This window comes from Ascaphus truei, chromosome 18 (genome assembly GCF_040206685.1).
Source record: "Ascaphus truei isolate aAscTru1 chromosome 18, aAscTru1.hap1, whole genome shotgun sequence".
NCBI classification, from domain to species: Eukaryota; Metazoa; Chordata; class Amphibia; order Anura; family Ascaphidae; genus Ascaphus; species Ascaphus truei.
Genome location: NC_134500.1, coordinates 21,710,055 through 21,728,463, shown reverse-complemented (window position 1 = coordinate 21,728,463; position 18,409 = coordinate 21,710,055). Strand labels below are relative to the sequence as shown.

Genomic DNA, 18,409 nt, shown 5'->3' with positions numbered 1-18,409 from the left:
AAAAGAACAGTGTCCTCCTTACAGGCTAGGATAGCCTGAAGACCCCCTCCTCTGGTACCTCCTTGGATCTGAAGCAAAAAGGCCGACAAAGCCTTTTATAACCTGGGTTCCCCACCCCTGTTGCTGGGCAGATTAAAGAATGGGCTAAATATTACAATAAGGTCACACCATACCAGGTGACCTTCTGGTAACTTCCAGAATGAAGGCCGTGCCAGACACTTAAACCTTTGAAGTAGAAACATTAAGCACACAAAATGGGCAACAGGAGGGTCTGTAAGGAAGTCACCACTTACCTCCCCTTAAGGGACCAGGACTGACCAAGGCAAAATTACCAAGGGTGATTCAGATAAAAATAAAAACACAGATTTTTGTATTTATTTTTATTTATTAAAAAAAAAGGCAACTTCACAGGCACGCGAGACATTGACAGGGTTTTGCAAAAAAAGTTTTGATCCTCTATAAAATGAACACCAGTTATGGGCCAGACTATCTCCACTGATAAAGCAGGGGATGTCTTGATGACCTAGTGCAGGAGTGTCCAACTCCAGTCCTTAAGGGTCACAAACAGGTCAGTTGGTAAGGATATCCCTGCTTCAGCACAGGTGGCTCAATCAATGGCTCAGTCGTTGACAGCCATGTGCTGAAACAGGAATATCCTGAAAACTTGACTTGTTGTGGCCCTTGAGGACTGGGAGTTGGCCACCACATGATCTAGTGAAACATTGAAATTAAAGTCCATGTCTTTAGAAGCAGGGAAACAGTTTGCAAACATCAGCTATACACACACGGGGTCTTATGGTCATAATAGAATGGTTATTGTGCATTGAAATTGTAGCGCTAACTATTGCGTTTTATGTATGAAGTTCCCTCTGCGACTTCACATGACAGTTTGTTGTTTGAATTTAATTCACGCATTGTCATGTTGGATACCGAATTGATACAAATTAAGTTAAACAGAATTGTGCATTATTTATAACTAGTGTTCATAAAGATCAATTCGTGTATTTTTAAAAAGCCTTACAGTGTACTGTGAAAAAACAAACATTTTGTTATCCTATGTAATGACGTGGTGCATTAAACACGTTTGGTTGATGCAAAGCAACCTTTATTAGGCACGAACAATATTGACAGACTTTTTTGACAGACTTTTTTTTTAACATTGGCGATTATTGCGACACACTTTTTCCATAGTTTCCTTAAATCGATGCGCACATTAGGAAATTCCAGGTTACTACATGAGCACACAAGCACAATTTAATGAATTAAATATCTGGGTGCCAATGAGTTTACCAATACCATTAAGGGTTTCTAAAACCATTCCCTCCAAAATGCTCTTACTTGATTTCAACAGTCACTGTATGAAAGACAAGAAATGGAGAAGGAGCGACTCAGTGACTAAAAACACTGACTGGCACTGTGAAACAGGGGAACCTGGTTCAATTCCCGGAGTTGGCTCCTTGTGACCTTGGGCAAGTCACTTTATCTCCCTGTGCCTCAGGCACCAAAAACATAGATTGTAAGCTCCACGGGGCAGGGACCTGTGCCTGCAAAATGTCTCTGTAAAGCGCTACGTAAAACTAGCAGCGCTATACAAGAACATGCTATTATTATTATTAAAATGTTCAGATACCAAACAGACCTTCTACCAAAGGACATCGCCCAACTAATTCCAAGTCAACCGTGCCAATGAAGCAGGCCAGGCTCAAGATAGAAGAACGGTTATTCCAAAGCTATGACCAGACCCGTGAAGAATTGGAATACAAAATCAGAACGGGATATCACGGTTGACCTTGAGTTTGCTGCCAGGCATGCCAATAGATATTGAAATACCACTTCTGAATCTTATGTTCACAGCTAGAAAGTACCCAAACAACGTCCAGTTCTACTTCGTGTTGGTGATATTTGCAATACAGTTTTAAACTGGGAGGCTGTCTATGTAGGCAAGCGAGGGCTAATATATTGAACCATCAACTACCCCAAATAAATCCTCGACTAACCAGCGGTTGTGCTCATTAGAAAATATGCAATACCAGAGATACAGTATGGTTCTAAAAAGACCTAATTGCATTAACTCAAAACCCATAAAGGAAAATTGGTACATAATGTAGAGGGATTTGTTTTCTTTTTAACTGACATTTCCTCCACCTTTACATCCACTATTCAATGTTTTTGGATTTAAAAAATGCTTTATATTTTAAATGATCTCTGATAAATTAAACATTGAAATTTTGGCGCAAAAACAGCCTTTCCATAAATATATAGCAGGTAACGTACCACTTATTAGTTGATCTTGATCCTGGGTGGGATGGCACCTTTCAATGCTGCATATTAATATTAAGCACTGGATACATGGTTCGCGTATGCAACAGCAAAATACACATGTTGGAACTTTGCTCTGCTCTTGGGGAAACGCATGCAGGAAGATCTAACAAGTGGAAGGATCTTCTCCTAAATGAAAGCATCAATCACTCATAAATTATTATTTTCTAATAAATTAACCTGGAGGGGGTCCTCGAGCTGATTCACAGTTCTCGGTCATCCCTTTCATAATGGGGAGGGAGGAGGTGAGGAAGAGAAAAGATAAGTTGACCGCCAGGGTCACCCATCGGAAAGCTGTTGATGTGGATTTCTATTGGCCTCTGAGGCCATACTGTGTCTAATGTACCAGGTTTCTTGACCTACAGTATAGCAAAAACATCAAAAATCTCAGGAACTAGGGATCTCAAATTTTGGGGCTTGCATTTAAGAACTGGGGTCCTCCAGATCAGATACAATTTTTTTTTTTCCCCCATGGCAGCTTCCATTGCAATTTTCTTACACCTGATAGCTCCTCTCTGATCACGGTCATGTTCAACAACAGCCTATATATTATAATCTGTAGTGATATTTGTTACTAAACATCCACATTTAGGATTTGAGGTCCGAATGTGCGAGATAAACTTTTATTTATTTTTTTCAAAATTCTATACCTGGCATTAAAAATGGTAGAACACTTTATACTGCAGAGGGCTTTGAACTTATTGCAATGTCGGTATGATGCAGGTGTATTTTGCCCCAAACAATCCTCACTTTAACCTTCACTATCAAAAGGGCCAGGCCAGAGACAACAAAACAACTCTTTGAAGATTGCTCTTGCAGCAAAGGGATTTTTAAGAGCAGTCCTTTTAAACACCCCAAGCTGTAAATCAAAAGGAAGTACTGTAGGGCGACTGGCGATTATTGCCAACATCCACTGTACAGCTGTATTTGTCGGAGCCGACTGTAAGGGCAAGTGTCTAACTGTAGTTACCACTCTACATTCTCTTTCTAGACAGCTGAATAGGGAACCTGTCTCCTTCCCCCACCCCCCATTCTGTACATCTCTACTCCCCTCCAGCTCATGACTAAATTCTGTTTTTGTTAATGCTTTTGTCTATTTCTAAAAATGTGTTACATTCCGCTGTTCCACTCAAGCGGAGATGGGACATTACCTACACACAGGAAACCGCTGGTTACCTTCCACTTTTCAGGGAGTTCCAAATAAGTTTGAGGGCTCATTAACTTTTCAATGCTTAGGATATTTAATTTTAATTCACATCACAGAAAATATACATTCTTTGTATACATTTGTGTCTTTGGAAGTTTTGGAAAAGCTTCGCATAAGGTCTTACAGCTTTTCAGTGTCCCTTTTTAGTTGTTGGCTAAACAGGCATCACCTGCCATCAGATATTGCAGGCATATTATACGATATATTACTTTCCTGGCATCATTTTAGCTTAGAGACGCATTAAGTGTACAGTAACTGCTTCAGATACCTGGCAAAACAAACCAAAAAAATTAAATAATGTCTTTACAACAAAACATCACAAAAAAAAAAATGCAGCTTAACTGCTGAAAATGTACAAAGTAGGTTTACAAATCAATTCTGATTAAAAATAAATACAGACTTTATTTCAGTCTTTCCAAAAATATATTTCTTGCCAGGCAGAAGAAGCAATATGATGCCCCTGGACAGCTCTAGCAGCCGGCAGCATTGTCTTGCAATGTACTGCAGGCTACTTCAGCACCGACGAGGCTTGTGTACAGTGCTGATACAGCCAGTTCCATAAGTTGCACAGTATTCATGAACTTTGCACCGGTGTATTCCTTTCACTTCCATTGTGGAATCCCTTTGTCCCGTCAGGACCTCTTGGTAGCCTCAGTACACCAGGTGGCAACCCATCTGCGTTTTGCATTTTACGTCCAAGCATTGGGCTACACGCTGGGCTTTTTTCTTGCGTGACTGTTTGAGCTTGTCTTCTCCTCTGAACCCAAGGGCTGCTGGACGGAGTGGTGCTGCTATCCGAGGAGTACTCTGTGCACTTCCGGGAAAACTCTGGGCTCATGCCGTCAGTAACAAGCGGCGACTGCTTTACGTCTTTGCGCTGCCCAGAGGGACTGTTCCATGGGCTCGACCTGGGGGAGGCATTGGGGCTCAGATGGTTGTTTGGGTAAGCAGAGGGGCTCAGCTTGTTAGTAGCTTTAATCTTTCGTCCCATCATTGGCGAGGTGGGATTGCTATCGGGTTCGGAAGAGCTGTTAGCCGTAGACTCATCCCCAGTGTACTGCAGTTCATCCACTCTTTTATTAAGAGACTTGTTTTTGCGCAGGTTCTTGGAATCCTCATCCTTGCTCCGATCTTTTTGTATCTTTTTCTTTGGTGGCTTCATGCCAATCAAAACCACCTTCATACCATCATCCGTGTCCCTTTCCGCATTCAAGGTCTCATGTGCTTTGATTGCCCCCTCTACTTCTTCAAATTCAACAATCGCACACTCCTTGGTTCCGACTTGGGAATATCTACTGCTGAACCTTTTCACATCAGCTGGAAGATCCCTGCCAGGTTTGAGGATACGTATAGAGGAGATATCACCAAAAGCCCCAAAGCTCTTCAGGAGTTGCTCCATTATCTTTTCTTGCATTCCTCCGTTTTCCTGCTCCTTATTTAAACACTGCAACTCCGGGATGAAGTGAAGATCATAAACTAGCAGCATTTTGCTTGGGAGGTTCTCACTGGGAAACACGGGGACTGGAGTTTTTCGTCTTATTTTTCGGTTGTCATCATTTAGTTCAAGTATGTCTGAATATCGCAAAGCATGGGCTGTGGTTCTCCAGTCACGAGTGAGATGTTTTACCTTGAGAGAACAGATAAAAACAAGAATAAATAAGTTTTTGGGCAACATTCAAAGTGTAATATTTTGCACGTTAGAATGGAGCCATAGGTCAAGAATTAGCTAAATGGTTTTTAATGGTGACAGATATGACATACATTCTAGACATCTCCAGCTGTGATGTTAACCTTTGCAATGCCTTGTTGATGCACCTGGTATATCATGAGGGCGGCCATACTCTTTTTTGATGTACCAGGTGTCACGCCTCTTTTGCTAATTTTCTATGGGAGGTAATGTTCAGCGCATGTGATAAAAGTAGGTGGAGTAATCAACTTCCATTTTTTCATCATAAGGGGGCTGGCTGGCTTCATATGATTACTATCAAAGTGATGACATGGTTGCAATTCTGGAAGTCTGGTGGCACTGTGGATCAACCGGACCTCCAGCACCACATAAAAGGTGGTAATTTGATGTACATATTGATACACAATATGGAACAATACACAGATTATGTGAAATAATAATGTACTTCTCCGGGAACCAGACAGCACTATATCACTAGGTTACATCTTCATGCAATATGAAACTCTGGAGTGCATATCATACACACACGAGAGAGAAGAGAGAGGGGAGAGAGAAGAGAGAAGAGAGAAGAGAGAAGAGAGAAGAGAGAAGAGAGAAGAGAGAGAGGAGAGAGAGGAGAGAGAGGAGAGAGAGGAGAGAGAGGAGAGAGAGGAGAGAGAGGAGAGAGAGGAGAGAGAGGAGAGAGAGGAGAGAGAGGAGAGAGAGGAGAGAGAGGAGAGAGAGGAGAGAGAGGAGAGAGAGGAGAGCGAGGAGAGCGAGGAGAGCGAGGAGAGCGAGGAGAGCGAGGAGAGCGAGGAGAGCGAGGAGAGAGAGGAGAGAGAGGAGAGAGAGGAGAGAGAGGAGAGAGACTTTTTTATGGGAACTCATGGGATCAACAAGGAATTCCATATAGTATTTAGGAATTGAGCCAGATTTATTTTTTATTGATAAAATAGGCTGTTTTGTTTTACTTTGGATTCCAGCAGCTTTTGTTCTACATCAGGGGTGCGCAAACATTTTGACCTGAGCCCCCCTGCCTGCTCTCCCCCTCTGCTCGCGCCCTCCCTACCTTGTCTAACGTTTCAAATGACGCTGTGGGGTCATGTGACGTCACCCCGGCGTCAAATGACGTTGCCCAAAGCCGTCTGAGTCAAGGTAAGGGAGTTACAGAGTTCTCGCGCAATCCCCAGCATTTAATTTAAATGCTTTGGGGAAGAGCTCGGGGGCCTCTAAGCGCTGCACCCCCCAATAAATCTTGTGCACACCTGTTTTACACCACTGATGGAATACAGCATGGGTTCTCAATTTTGTTCTTCAGAAACAAAGCCAGGCCATGTTTTAGGGGGATAGATACATATCAAATTCACGTACCAAAAGGTGTTCGCCGATTAACTAGTTATTTCTTAACAGGTGAAAAAAGGCACCGCACTGCCTGTAATGAATGGAGGAGGCTAACGGTGGCAAAAACAACCTTTTAATGAATAAAAGGATCAAACATCACCCCTGTGTCATCCAGAAAACGCACACCTACGCGTTTCGGGCCGTGCGACCTTTATCCTTGATACACCTTGATAAAGGGCGCACGGCCCGAAACGCGTAGGTGTGCGTTTTCTGGATGACCCAGGGGTGATGTTTGATCCTTTTATTCATTAAAAGGTTGTTTTTACCACCGTTAGCCTCCTCCATTCATTACAGGCAGTGCACTGCCTTTTTTCACCTGCTCTACTTCCCCTGCTTGGTGGATTGCACGCTGCTCAGGATACCTGATGGGACTGCTCCTCTGGATTTAAAAGTTATTTTTTTTTCTTACATACTATGCCTAGTTATCATGGTTTGGACAATCTCTGTACTGTTCATTGTGCTGGTTAGCACTAGGTACTAGCCCCTTGCCCTATTAGGGTATGTTATCATTGCTCACCATCATTGTGGAGTGTTCCTCACGGAAGAATTATTACAATATTATTGGGACTCTTATGCTTTGATGCACCGGTTACTCACTTTCTAGTTATTTCTTAAACCTGTTGTGTTTGGGGTTTGTTCTGGAAACATTAAATACAGCAGTGAAAACACCTCATTACATACCTTTTTAAACGAGGTGAGTAGTTTAACACTAACAAATCCCATTTTGTTTCTTCTCACATGTTTCAACAGGAAGGCATCTTTTTCAAGGTTCTCATCAGAGAGGTAATATTCAATTTGTACTATGAGTTTCTGTACCAGCTCAGCGTCAGGGGGCTTCCAGTTCTGATCCAGCTCATCCCCATCATTCTCTCCTCCACTAGTAGCTGCTCCACTGGAGAGGGGGAAAAAAAACACATGAAATAAAAACGTTATTAACATTTTATTAATGACGTTGGAAGAGAGAGCAAAGTCTCCATCTTTGCGGGTGACAAAATGATGTAAGGTAGTAAAATCAGAGCAGGATGTAATTTCTTTAGAGAAGGACTTGGATAAACTGGAAATGTGGGCAGTAAATGGCAGATGAAGTTTAATACAGTAGAAGTATCCTCACGAGAAAAACGGAGCACAGCAAGTGAAAAATGAGGGGGCTAGATACCGATTAATAAAAGTCCTTTAATCCATGGTAGGCATCATGGCACGGGATATGTAAAAACCTCGAACGCGTTTCGGGCCATCGCCCTTTGCCGCCTTCGCAGTCTGTGAAACATTCTCGTTGACAAAGGGCGACGGCCCGAAACTTTTACATATCCCGTGCCATGATGTCTACCATGGATTAAAGGACTTTTATTAATCGGTATCTAGCCCCCTCATTTTTCACTTGCTGTGCTCTGTTTTTCCCGTGAGGATACTTCTGCTGTTCATCTCTACGTGACGCACACCGTGGGATTCACCCAAACAGGATAACTCTCAACTGTGAGTACCCCAGTCCGTTCACTATGGGCTGGGTGTTATACCTTATTGGTGTCTTTTCTCCAGGGGGACGTTATTGATTGTGTCATTGGGAGGTCAGAGATTTTTACTGACACTCACCCTACTGCACAGGTTCCCCACACATTAGGAGATATGCTATGAGACACAGACTACACGTGTTTGCAGAGAGTGGTGTTTCCCTGTCTTCCTTATTCAGTGGTTTCATACTAGATTGGCATCTAGTGATTTCCTACAGCTGAGCACGGTGCTCTAGGAACGCTGTTTCCTAGTATCTAGAAGTTTAATACAGGGCTAAGTAAGGTTATGCATTTAGGAAGCAAGAATAAACAGGCTACTTACAAATGTTATGATTTTAGCAATAGAGCACAATGTCAGGCAGTAGCTGCAAAGGCAAATAAAATAGTATCTTGCTTAAAACGGTATGGATGGAAGGGAAGAAAGCATAATTTTGCCACGGTATAAATCATTAGTAAGACCACAACTTGAATATGGGTGTAAAGTTTTGGGCACCACTCCATAAAGTATCCATGAAGCATCGGACTAAATGTAACATCGGTTTATACTGCTAATCATAAATGACATCAGATCATGTGATACTGAAATACATTAGGATAATCTTTCTGACTTCTGCTACTTCTGGCACAGCACAAACCGGTCCCTTTCTCCGTTTAAAACATCAGATGAAAAAAGGGCATGAATTGACATTCCAGAATATACAGAAACAAGTGGGATTTGCAAGGAGACCCTGTTTATTTCAGCCTTCCTGAGGGACAATGTACACCTGCTTACAGAGGAGAAGAGGATAACTCCATGATGACATTACACATCATATAGCACTGCTAGTGAATACATATCAACCTTTTTAGACTTTTAGAAAGGGCGTCATTGACAAGTAATTAATAATTTATTTATTATATGTAGTTTAGTGCAGTCTTTAGAGATACCAGTAGATTTGTGCTTTAGAGAATACAGCCCATACAAGCAGTAAATGCAGGTACATCAAAAAGGGAAGAAAAAGATAAAAATTTGTATTAAAACAAAAAATGAAAACCAAGGACGGTCGCCATTGGAGAGTGAAACGTCAACATCCTGACCCTACACATTTGTCTTTACTAGCGATGAAATACCAGTGTAAGATTTTTTTGCCCTACTATTACACAAATTATAATAATTGGAGTATTTGTGTGTGTTTAAGTATAAAGGTACTTTCGCCATTAGCTTGACATCAAGAACAGCAGATTGTACAATCATTTGCCCATTAACGGCAAAACTAATTTCCGCACCCGACAAAACCAAAAAAAAAAAAAAAAAGAGAATAAAACATTTGAGGCATTTAAAGAATATATTCCTGTATTGGAGATAGATCTAACAAAAATTGGCATCTGTAACAGCCAAAATATAAACTGATGCCGATTTGAATGCATGAAAGCAGGGGGGGAAAAAGCACTTTACATAATTGTAGTAAGTTGTTTGGGTTCATTATTTCATCATTCATTTTCTAAACAAAAATCACTTCCATTGTAATTCATTTTGTAATTATTGTTAGGTTGACTATCAATTAAAACAGGTGCGTTTGATCCACTCTTGCCTCCCTATTTACTGTAATATGATGTGAAGCCGGTTTCCCAGTGGTGGAGAAGAGTTGAGCTCCTTGAAATGTGTGTCTAAAACATTCCCTAACACAGGAAAGATGGCTTTGTAGTGTACTGTAGGTCCTTGTACTGTTTAATAAAATAATCTGCATCTATGTTTTGTTAGACAAGCATTTGCATTTGACTGCGTATACACTTTTTATAATTTGCATGTTTTTCATTTTTGGACAGTACAGCCCAAAATGTAAGGCATATTTCGTCATAGAAAGTTTCCAGAAGTGCTCCATGTTCTGACCTGCTTGCCACGAGGATTATGGGCGGTGCTCTGCTCAGTTGTAGAGGCGTCTGCAATACATTCAAGAGCACTCAGGTGGTGACACTGATTTCCGCTGCTTCAGGCACCATCATTTGCTCTCCAATCTTTGCAAGAGATTCATAATACCTGTTGTGTTACAACACATACAGCACTATATACAAACCTAGGGCATTAGTTAAAAATATATTAACGAGCTCCCTTCTTGCCAAGTTTCGTTTATATCCAATAAGCTTGCAGTGTGCGGTTGTGTACAAAGTATTTATAGCAGCAGATCCCCATTGTTTTCTTATATAGACCATTGACCAATAAACTGGAAGGTGACCTATGCCAGAAGACCAATTGGCAAACATAAGGGCCTGCAATCCCTTAAACCAGTGGTTCCCAAATCCAGTCCTCAAGGACCACCAACAGTGCAGGTTATGGATATCCTCATTAGCACAGGTGACCCAATCATTTTGACTGAACCACCTGTGCTCAAGCTGGGGTATCCTTATAACCTGCACCGTTAGTGGTCCTTGAAGACTGGAGTTGGGAACCACTGCCTTAAAAGACACAGAAATGTAAGCATTATGTTATCAGTACTGATCATTATTACTTTTAAAAAGTAAACAGCAGCCATTTTAAACACCCCGCCATAAACGTAAAAGCATAAAATAAATGGACAAAGTGATCCTTAACTCCATGGATAGCTTCATGTCAGTCTGGGGACCTTCATTGTACGAGATGAGAGCAACAGGGATAGATGCGAAACTGTACTATATAGTGAATATATTGGTGTTAAAAAAAAAAAAGGGGGACGCAACAATGTTAATGTAATAATGTGTTACTCTACAGGTGTAAGTAAAACTACATGTGCAACCCCCCATACCTCTTCCTTTTATTATTTCTGTACCCATCTAACTCCCCTTCCCAACCCTCTTATTTTTTTGTACCCCAAAGTTTGTGAAAATTAAAATAAAAAAATCGTTTTTTTTTTTTTTTTTAAACAAAATTAAACAAGCTGCTTCCCTGTGCTAGAGAATATTTATTACCCTTCATTTGAACTCATCTCTAGCACGGGGAAGAGCGCTTTACAGCGTAGTGAAAAGGTAGAGAACTGCTTAATAATTAACAGTTTAGGAACTGAAGTCCTGAATAGGTAGAGTCAGAAATGTATATAGGAAGCGAATTTGCCAGAAGCAGGATAATGGGAGATCATTTATAAGGGGGGGTGGGAAAGGACACTGCACTGTGACTCCACATAAGTTACCAAAGCTAGTCAAGTCTCTAAAAAACAAAAACACACAATGTGTAGGGCTCAACTTAATCTCTTGACATGTATAACCTTAAATATGCAGTTCCCCTGACTGGGATATAACAGCATGGCTGCCAGTAACTAAACCACTTCCAGTTGCCACGTTTGAGTCTATGAAGCTTTTCTCAAAAGCCCAAAGGTGTTCCATATTGGCCCAAACATTTAGAGTCCTATTTTATTTTAAAGCAACAAATATTCAATTTAAAAGACAACAATGTAAAAAAGAAAAAAATCAAGTAGGGGGTATTGAACCTTAAACATTTTCGCCTCCTACACTAGAAGACACTTGTACATACAATATGCATTAGGGCTAGGAGTGGTTGAAAGTAATTATTTCACAGCAATCACAGTAATACATTAGCCAAGTGAGTCAATGCAAAATCTATACATTTTAGATCTCCTTTCTTGTAGAAGACGTGGGTAAACAATGATTCAAAATCCCACTGCAAACCATTTATAGTTTTGATTGTGCCAAGGAGTGAATGATAGACAGCTATACACACCAGGGCTCCAGGGTATTGGAGTGGTTACTGTAACTCCATATAGCAGGCCTGGTCATGTTATGCAGAGAGCCTCTGCATCACGGCGTGTAGGAAGATCCAGGTTATTATGTGTCAAACAAACAGAGCCAGGAGCAAATATTGTGAAACCATTTATACAATCCTCTCCTCCCACTACAATTGTCAATACTATCAGGGATACAAAGGCTGATTTGGAATAGAGCCCAAATTATTTGTAGCCTCTAGTCAATTTCAGACACAGGTATGACATTATGTAAATCTAAAATACTTGTTTGTTGACATGTACGCTGTCATGAAAGACTTTGTATGGGTTTAATGGCACTGAATATTAGAACTGTAGGAGACCAGAAGAAAAATACCTGTATTGATCATGTCTGCTGTAGTCATCTTCACTGCAGCTTCCTCCTCCAATGACCCCTCTTTCTTGGTCCCCATTTGCAGCTTGCCCAGTAGCCATGATCTGACCTAGTGTTCTCAAGTCACCCCCATCGCTATTACATTCCACCCCTGGAAATGGCTCACATCCTACCTCAATTTCAAAAGGAATTCCATCTCTCTCTATATTCTCTTGATTTGGCCATTCCCCAAGAGGGGGCCCTATTGTTCCACTAGGTGCTAGTGGAAGCCACAGATCCCCTCCAATAGGCTGACTCAAATCAAGTATGGGAGAAGTCAGTGGGTCTTCTAGATAATGAAGATGGGTGCCCAATTCATCACCAGCTACATGGAATCCCCCTACTCCAAAAAGGGCCCTATATTCTTTTCCAGCCTCAAAAGCAGTCATCAAATCCCCTGCACATGCCAGACTTGCATATGCTGCAGAAGATGCCACTGACTTTACAAGACCCTCAAGAGTGATATCAAATGCAGTGGCTTGGCATGCCTCTGTAAAAGAGATCTCCAGTTCTCCTGCTGCTTCCGAGGAGCTCTCCAACCCTTTCTCAATGACCTTGCTTGCCCCTGCTCTAAGAGGAGTCCCAGATTCTTCCCCAGCTTTAGGAGAGGTCTGTGATGCCATCACAACCACTTCTAATCCCTGAGGAGTCCCCGACTCGCGCTCAGCCTTGGAACAATCCTCCGTTCTCAAAAACTGCACATTAGGGTGTCTCATGTCTTCCATTTGGTTAAAGGATTTGGACAAGCCCAGGCTTTTCTGGAAGGTCTGCAACAAAAATGGTGAGCAAAGGTGCCAATCCACAGCATGCCAGACCCTCCAGAACCTTTGACTGCCAAAGCCCCAATGAATAGACGATGGCAGAAACTGTGGCCTAGGAGAAGGCCCCCCACCACTTCCAGCCTCTTCTTGGTGCTCAGCACAGTGTGGTTGTCCCTTCTTCCTTCCACCCAGGCAATCAAACCTCCCCCCTCCACACCTATCACCAGCCCACAGCAAGTCTTGCATAGGAAGAGGCAGAAGAAATAAAAAACAGCGCATAGAAGCATTCATTAACAGGTACATCTTCCATCAAACTCTAAATATAACAACCCCCACCCCACACACAACACTGAAAGCAGCAGTCTGGGTCTGATCTATCAAAGGGCCTCCTTTTCCCATCCCTGCTGCTTTATATAACTTGAGCCGTTTAACTCTGTTGTTGATGCACCCAAGAGCAAAAGGGTAAAGCAATCAGGTATCCCCCAATCACAAATGCGAACACATTTTCCTGGTGTTAATTGGAAAACAGGCTCCAACTAGACATCTGAACCACAGACCTTGCTAATTATCTAAATGTAGTGCATAGGAATATAACCCAGGTTGAGCGTGTTTATATATATATATATATATATATATATATATATATATATATATATATATATATATATACATATATACATATACATACATACATACATACATATACATACATACATATATATACATACTCATACACATATACAATTCATTTGAGCTTTTCTGACACTAGTTATAATGCTTTGTGCCCTTATAGAGAGAAAATACTACAGTGACTTGAGCCCAAAACAGGAGCTAATATTCTAAACTGCAGTGTTAGGTTTGCCACATGGCAACCGTCTTTATTGTAAGTTGTAAAATCAAAGAAACAATAACTGTTCTTGCAGAAGCTTCCTGTTTAATATAAATGGATTCCTCTAAAACAGCTTCAGGCAGTGCAGACTTTTAAATATTCAAGTTTAGCATTCTGCACTGGCTGCAACCATTATAGTGAGCTGACGGTAACCATTAATAATAGTTTATCTTCAATTTATTGTTTAGAAATCTAGCCGTGAGGAAAAGGACATTTCAATTTTGTAATATTTTTTCCAGAGTAACGGGATATTTTAACCTCTCTGCTGCCAGAAAGAACAGCAATTTATTGTAAAGCACTGCAACACATTCTCCCCTCACAGCAAAGGGATCAATGTTTAAATGCTTGGGTTTTCTATCCATCTAAAATATTGCTACTAGAACAGGTTAATTGACAGCCCAGTAGTATAATATGTCTCAGGTATAATGACATAAAGGTCATCTTCAGGAATAAAGATGGATTCCTTTGCACCAAGTAATATATAATAGTGATAATCTTAGCAAACGAGTACATGATCCTAAAAGGTTTTTTAATTTTTTTATTTTACTATAACTGAGGCAAATGTGGTTTTATTCCTCACCTGCCACAAGTCGTCACAGTTTAATAATAATAAATTAAAAAAAAACATTATTTGTAGCAATTTCAGGGTTGCCTGAGTCTATATTAAAACTTTAACCAGTGCCGATAATTACATTGGGTTTGAAGATTGAAATCCCAGGCCTTGGCTCCAGGTGTTCTGAATCATGCCCATGAAAAGCGAAGTTGCAGCCAATTCAGGTTTTAAAGGGTTCGTCTGTGGTCAAGAGGCAGAGAAGAAAAAGAAATAAGTAGAACTTGTTTCAACTGCTTGTATCAGGTTTGCGATAATAGCAGGATATGAAATGTAGCTAGATCTCACAAACCCTGTCTTCTAGACAGACACAAGTATGTTCACTATGTTCTATTACAACATTCTGTACTGGAATTTCCTCTTAAGGCAATATTTGGTTTCTACAACTTCACATTTTCAGGTAATGCAAGTATGTATGTAAGTCTTTATTTATATAGCGCCATTAGTGTACATAGCGCTTCGCAGCAGTAATACACGTGACAATCGTATAAATAACAAATAATACAAATAACAGGTCATGGGAATAAGTGCTTCAGACATAAAAGTAACATTAACCCTTTCCGGTTGAATGTCGGAATATATCCGACGCTAATATTTGCCACTTGCGGTCCAATGTCGGACCGGGTGGAGGGAGGAGGGAGGAAAGCTGTGGAGTGAGGCACCCGCAGCACATCCCCCGCATTCTCCTTGCACCGCACTGATGCGCCGATGCGTCCACTCCCAAAGCCCTGCGCCGCTCCGCCCACCCCCAAAGCCCTGCGCCGCTCCGCCCACCCCCAAAGCCCCGTGCCGCTCCGCCCACCCCCAAAGCCCCACGCCGATCTGACCACCCCCAAAGCCCCGCGCCGATCTGACCACCCCTCCAACTCTGCGCCGACCCCCCCCCCCAGCAGCTGACACCGGAGGAAGGGGAGTAGGGGTCTGTGAGTGTGGTGTCAGTGTGCAGTGAGTGTGCTGTGTGCGCAGTGAGTGTGTAGTGTGTGCAGCGAGTGTAGTGCACGCAGCGAGTGTAGTGCGCGCAGCGAGTGTAGTGCGCGCAGCGAGTGTAGTGTGCGTAGTGTGCGCAGCGAGTGTAGTGCGCGCAGCGAGTGTAGTGTGCGTAGTGTGCGCAGCGAGTGTAGTGTGCGCAGCGAGTGTAGCATGCGAAGTGTGTGCAGTGAGTAGTGCGTGTAGTGTGCGCAGTGAGTGTCGTGTGGGCAGCGCGTGTCGTGTGCACTGTGTGCTGTGAGTGTGCGCTGAGAGTGTGTACAAAAAAAGCTGTATGTGTTTTTTTCCCCGAAAATTAAATTAGACCTACTGGCGCACTTAATGAAAATTAATTGGACCGCAAAGGGTTAAGGAAGAGGAGTCCCTGCTCCGAAGAGCTTACAATCTAATTGGTAGGGAGAACGTACAGAGACAGTAGAAGGGCATTCTGGTAAGTGCGTCTGCTGGGGCCAAGCTTTATGTATCGTGTATAGTATTAGCCATGGTGGTACTCATAAGCTTCTTTAAGTAAGTGGGTCTTAAAGGTGGAAAGAGAGGGTGCTAGTCAGGTATTGAGGGAAGGGCATGCCAGAGGTGTGGGGCAGTCAGTGAGAAAGGAGTGGGAGAGAGTTTTAGATACAAAGGGTACCCCATTTGAGAGAAGATATCCTTGAGCAGAACGCAAGAATTGGGGTGGTGCACAGCGAGAAATTAGGGCTGAGATGTAAGGAGGGGCAAAAGAGTGTAAAGCTTTAAAAGTGAGGAGGAGAATTGAGTGTGTTATACAGGATTTGATAGGAAGCCAGGAGAGGGATTTTCAGGAGGGGAGACGCTGAGACAGATTTAGGAAAGAGTAGAGTGATTTCTGGCAGCAGCGTTTAGGTTAGATTGAAGGGGAGACAGGTAAGCGACAGGAAGGCCGGACAGCAGGAGGTTACAGCAATTGAGACAGGAGAGAATGAGGGCCTGTGTCAGAGTTTAAACAGTCGAGCAACAGAGGAAAGGGCGTATCTTTGTGATATTGCGGAGGAAAAAGGTTTAAGATACGTTTTGAATGTGAGAGAGGATTCAAATGTGACCCCTAGACAGCGTGCTTGGGCTACTGGGTGAATGATAGTTCTGCACTTCCAACAGTCATGTGGAAGGAGGTAGTAGGGCCAGGTTTGGGAGGAAGTATGAGGAGCTCTGTTTTTGCCATGCAAGTAAGTTGTGTTATTTTTTCAGTCTGTCCTCCCCAATGTTCTATGTGTTTCTATATTAACAATAATAATAATATTGGCATACTGTCGTTGAAGTTGATGAACTTGTTTCAAATTCCAACACCAACTGTCTTATGACCTTGGGCAGGTCTCTTTATTCCTGTCAAAAAAGTAGACTGTAAGTGTAAGCTCTCTCAGTGCAGGGACTCCCTGTGCCTGCAAAATTCTATGTATAGAGCTGTATAAGGAAACATTAAGGGCCTCCTGCAGAGAGCAGCGCTATTTACAATCTCGCCATTTTCCGGCAAAAATCTCGCAAAAAACAGCCGAAAATGGCGAGGTAGGAAAAAAGCGCCATTTTTTTTTTCCTATTTGAAAATATCGCCGCGCGGCTGGCGAGAAACTACATCTCGCCAGTCTGAAAAATATCCAAATTCAGAAAGGCGCGCTCGCCATCTAGCGGCTGTTTTTGGCGCGATTTTCTTCAATTTTCTCCGCCAACTAAAGTTGGCAAGAAGCAGGAGCTCGCCGGCTATAGGGGAAAAAAAAAAATGCGCGATTTTTTTTTCTCCCTTTCAGCTGCGCGCATCTCCTCATTTACAATTCTCCACATGCAGTAATGCTAAAAATAGCGGATTTCTCCCATTTCTGCATATGGAGAATAAAACTCTCCATTAAAGCTACTTTTTCTTAAACTCTCCAATTTATTCTAGCGCTGCTCTCTGCATAGGCCCCTAAGTGTTTTATGTTGCTCACTCGCGAATTTTTAAAGTTGTTTTGATTACTATGCAGTTAGGAATCAAGGACTAATAATAATAATAATAGCATGTTCTTATATAGCACTGCTGGTTTTACGTAGCGCTTTACAGAGACATTTTGCAGGCACTGGTCCCTGCCCCGTGGAGCTTACAATCTATGTTTTTGGTGCCTGAGGGTGACTTGCCCAACACTGGAAATTGAACCAGGTTCCCCTACTTCACACTCAGTGCCAGTCAGTGTCTTTACTCACTGAGCCACTCCTTCTCCCAGCACTCCATTAACATTACAATACTAACTTTCAATGTAGTTTGAGGTCAATGGAGGTTTTGTTGAAAGGGGACATAGCTGGTCACAAAAATGTAAGCAGCATAGTGTAATTGGCTTCCTAGAATTATTCAGTGTAACTGATTCTTTGGGTCCTGTTAAAAATGGCTATGTATCCCTATTCTCAGTATTCAAGCTTATCTGCTACTTCTCTTTGATTAATCATGGCTTCATAATTGCTGTAGTTTAGAGTCGCCCCGAGGTTTGATAAAGATTGTAAAAACCACCCAAAGCTTTTGTTTACAAGATTTAAAAAAAAATGCTTTGCAGTGCAATACTATTTTTGTTTCATTGAGTGCTTCACGAGTGATACATTTATTCTTTCTGGTTAACCTCAAGCTTTCCTCTACCTCAAGGAGATTAAAATGTTTGCTGCTAAATAATGGTGACACATGATGGTCCATAATGCAGAGGCTCCCCCATGTCATAAAAATATTCACATGCACGTGTCCTAAATGTCCGTTTAATAAAATGGCCACTGGGTTCACAGGTGTGAACTGACCCGAGCGGCCATATTGTCCTACTTGTCTAGGGAATTAAAAAGTAAACCTTGGTGGGTCCCTGGAGCGGTACGCAGTCAAGTTTAGCTCCATGGGGAGGGGGCATGAAAGAGCAGCATTAACTACAACTTTAACACTGTCAGTGCCTTAACGATGCATGGTGCACCCTTGCTCGGTTCTTAAGGGCTGTATGCGATCA

At 42.1% G+C, this 18,409-nt stretch overlaps 1 protein-coding gene across 2 annotated transcripts in view; it reads right to left on the bottom strand.

Moving 5' to 3' along the window:
- Positions 1–378: 378 nt before the first annotated feature.
- Positions 379–18,409, bottom strand: part of LARP6 (La ribonucleoprotein 6, translational regulator) — a 35,160-nt gene continuing 17,129 nt past the window's right edge. Inside the window, exons 2-4 of one of the 2 annotated variants that reach the window (XM_075575833.1) lie at positions 14,545–14,645; positions 7,275–7,485; positions 379–5,153 (exon numbers count right to left, since the gene is read on the bottom strand). In XM_075575833.1, coding sequence (XP_075431948.1) covers positions 4,101–5,153; positions 7,275–7,485; positions 14,545–14,603 — 1,323 coding nt within the window. In that variant the 5' untranslated portion in view covers positions 14,604–14,645 and the 3' untranslated portion in view covers positions 379–4,100. The remainder of the gene's footprint in view (positions 5,154–7,274; positions 7,486–14,544; positions 14,646–18,409) is intronic. The other variant, XM_075575832.1, reaches the window with a different exon arrangement.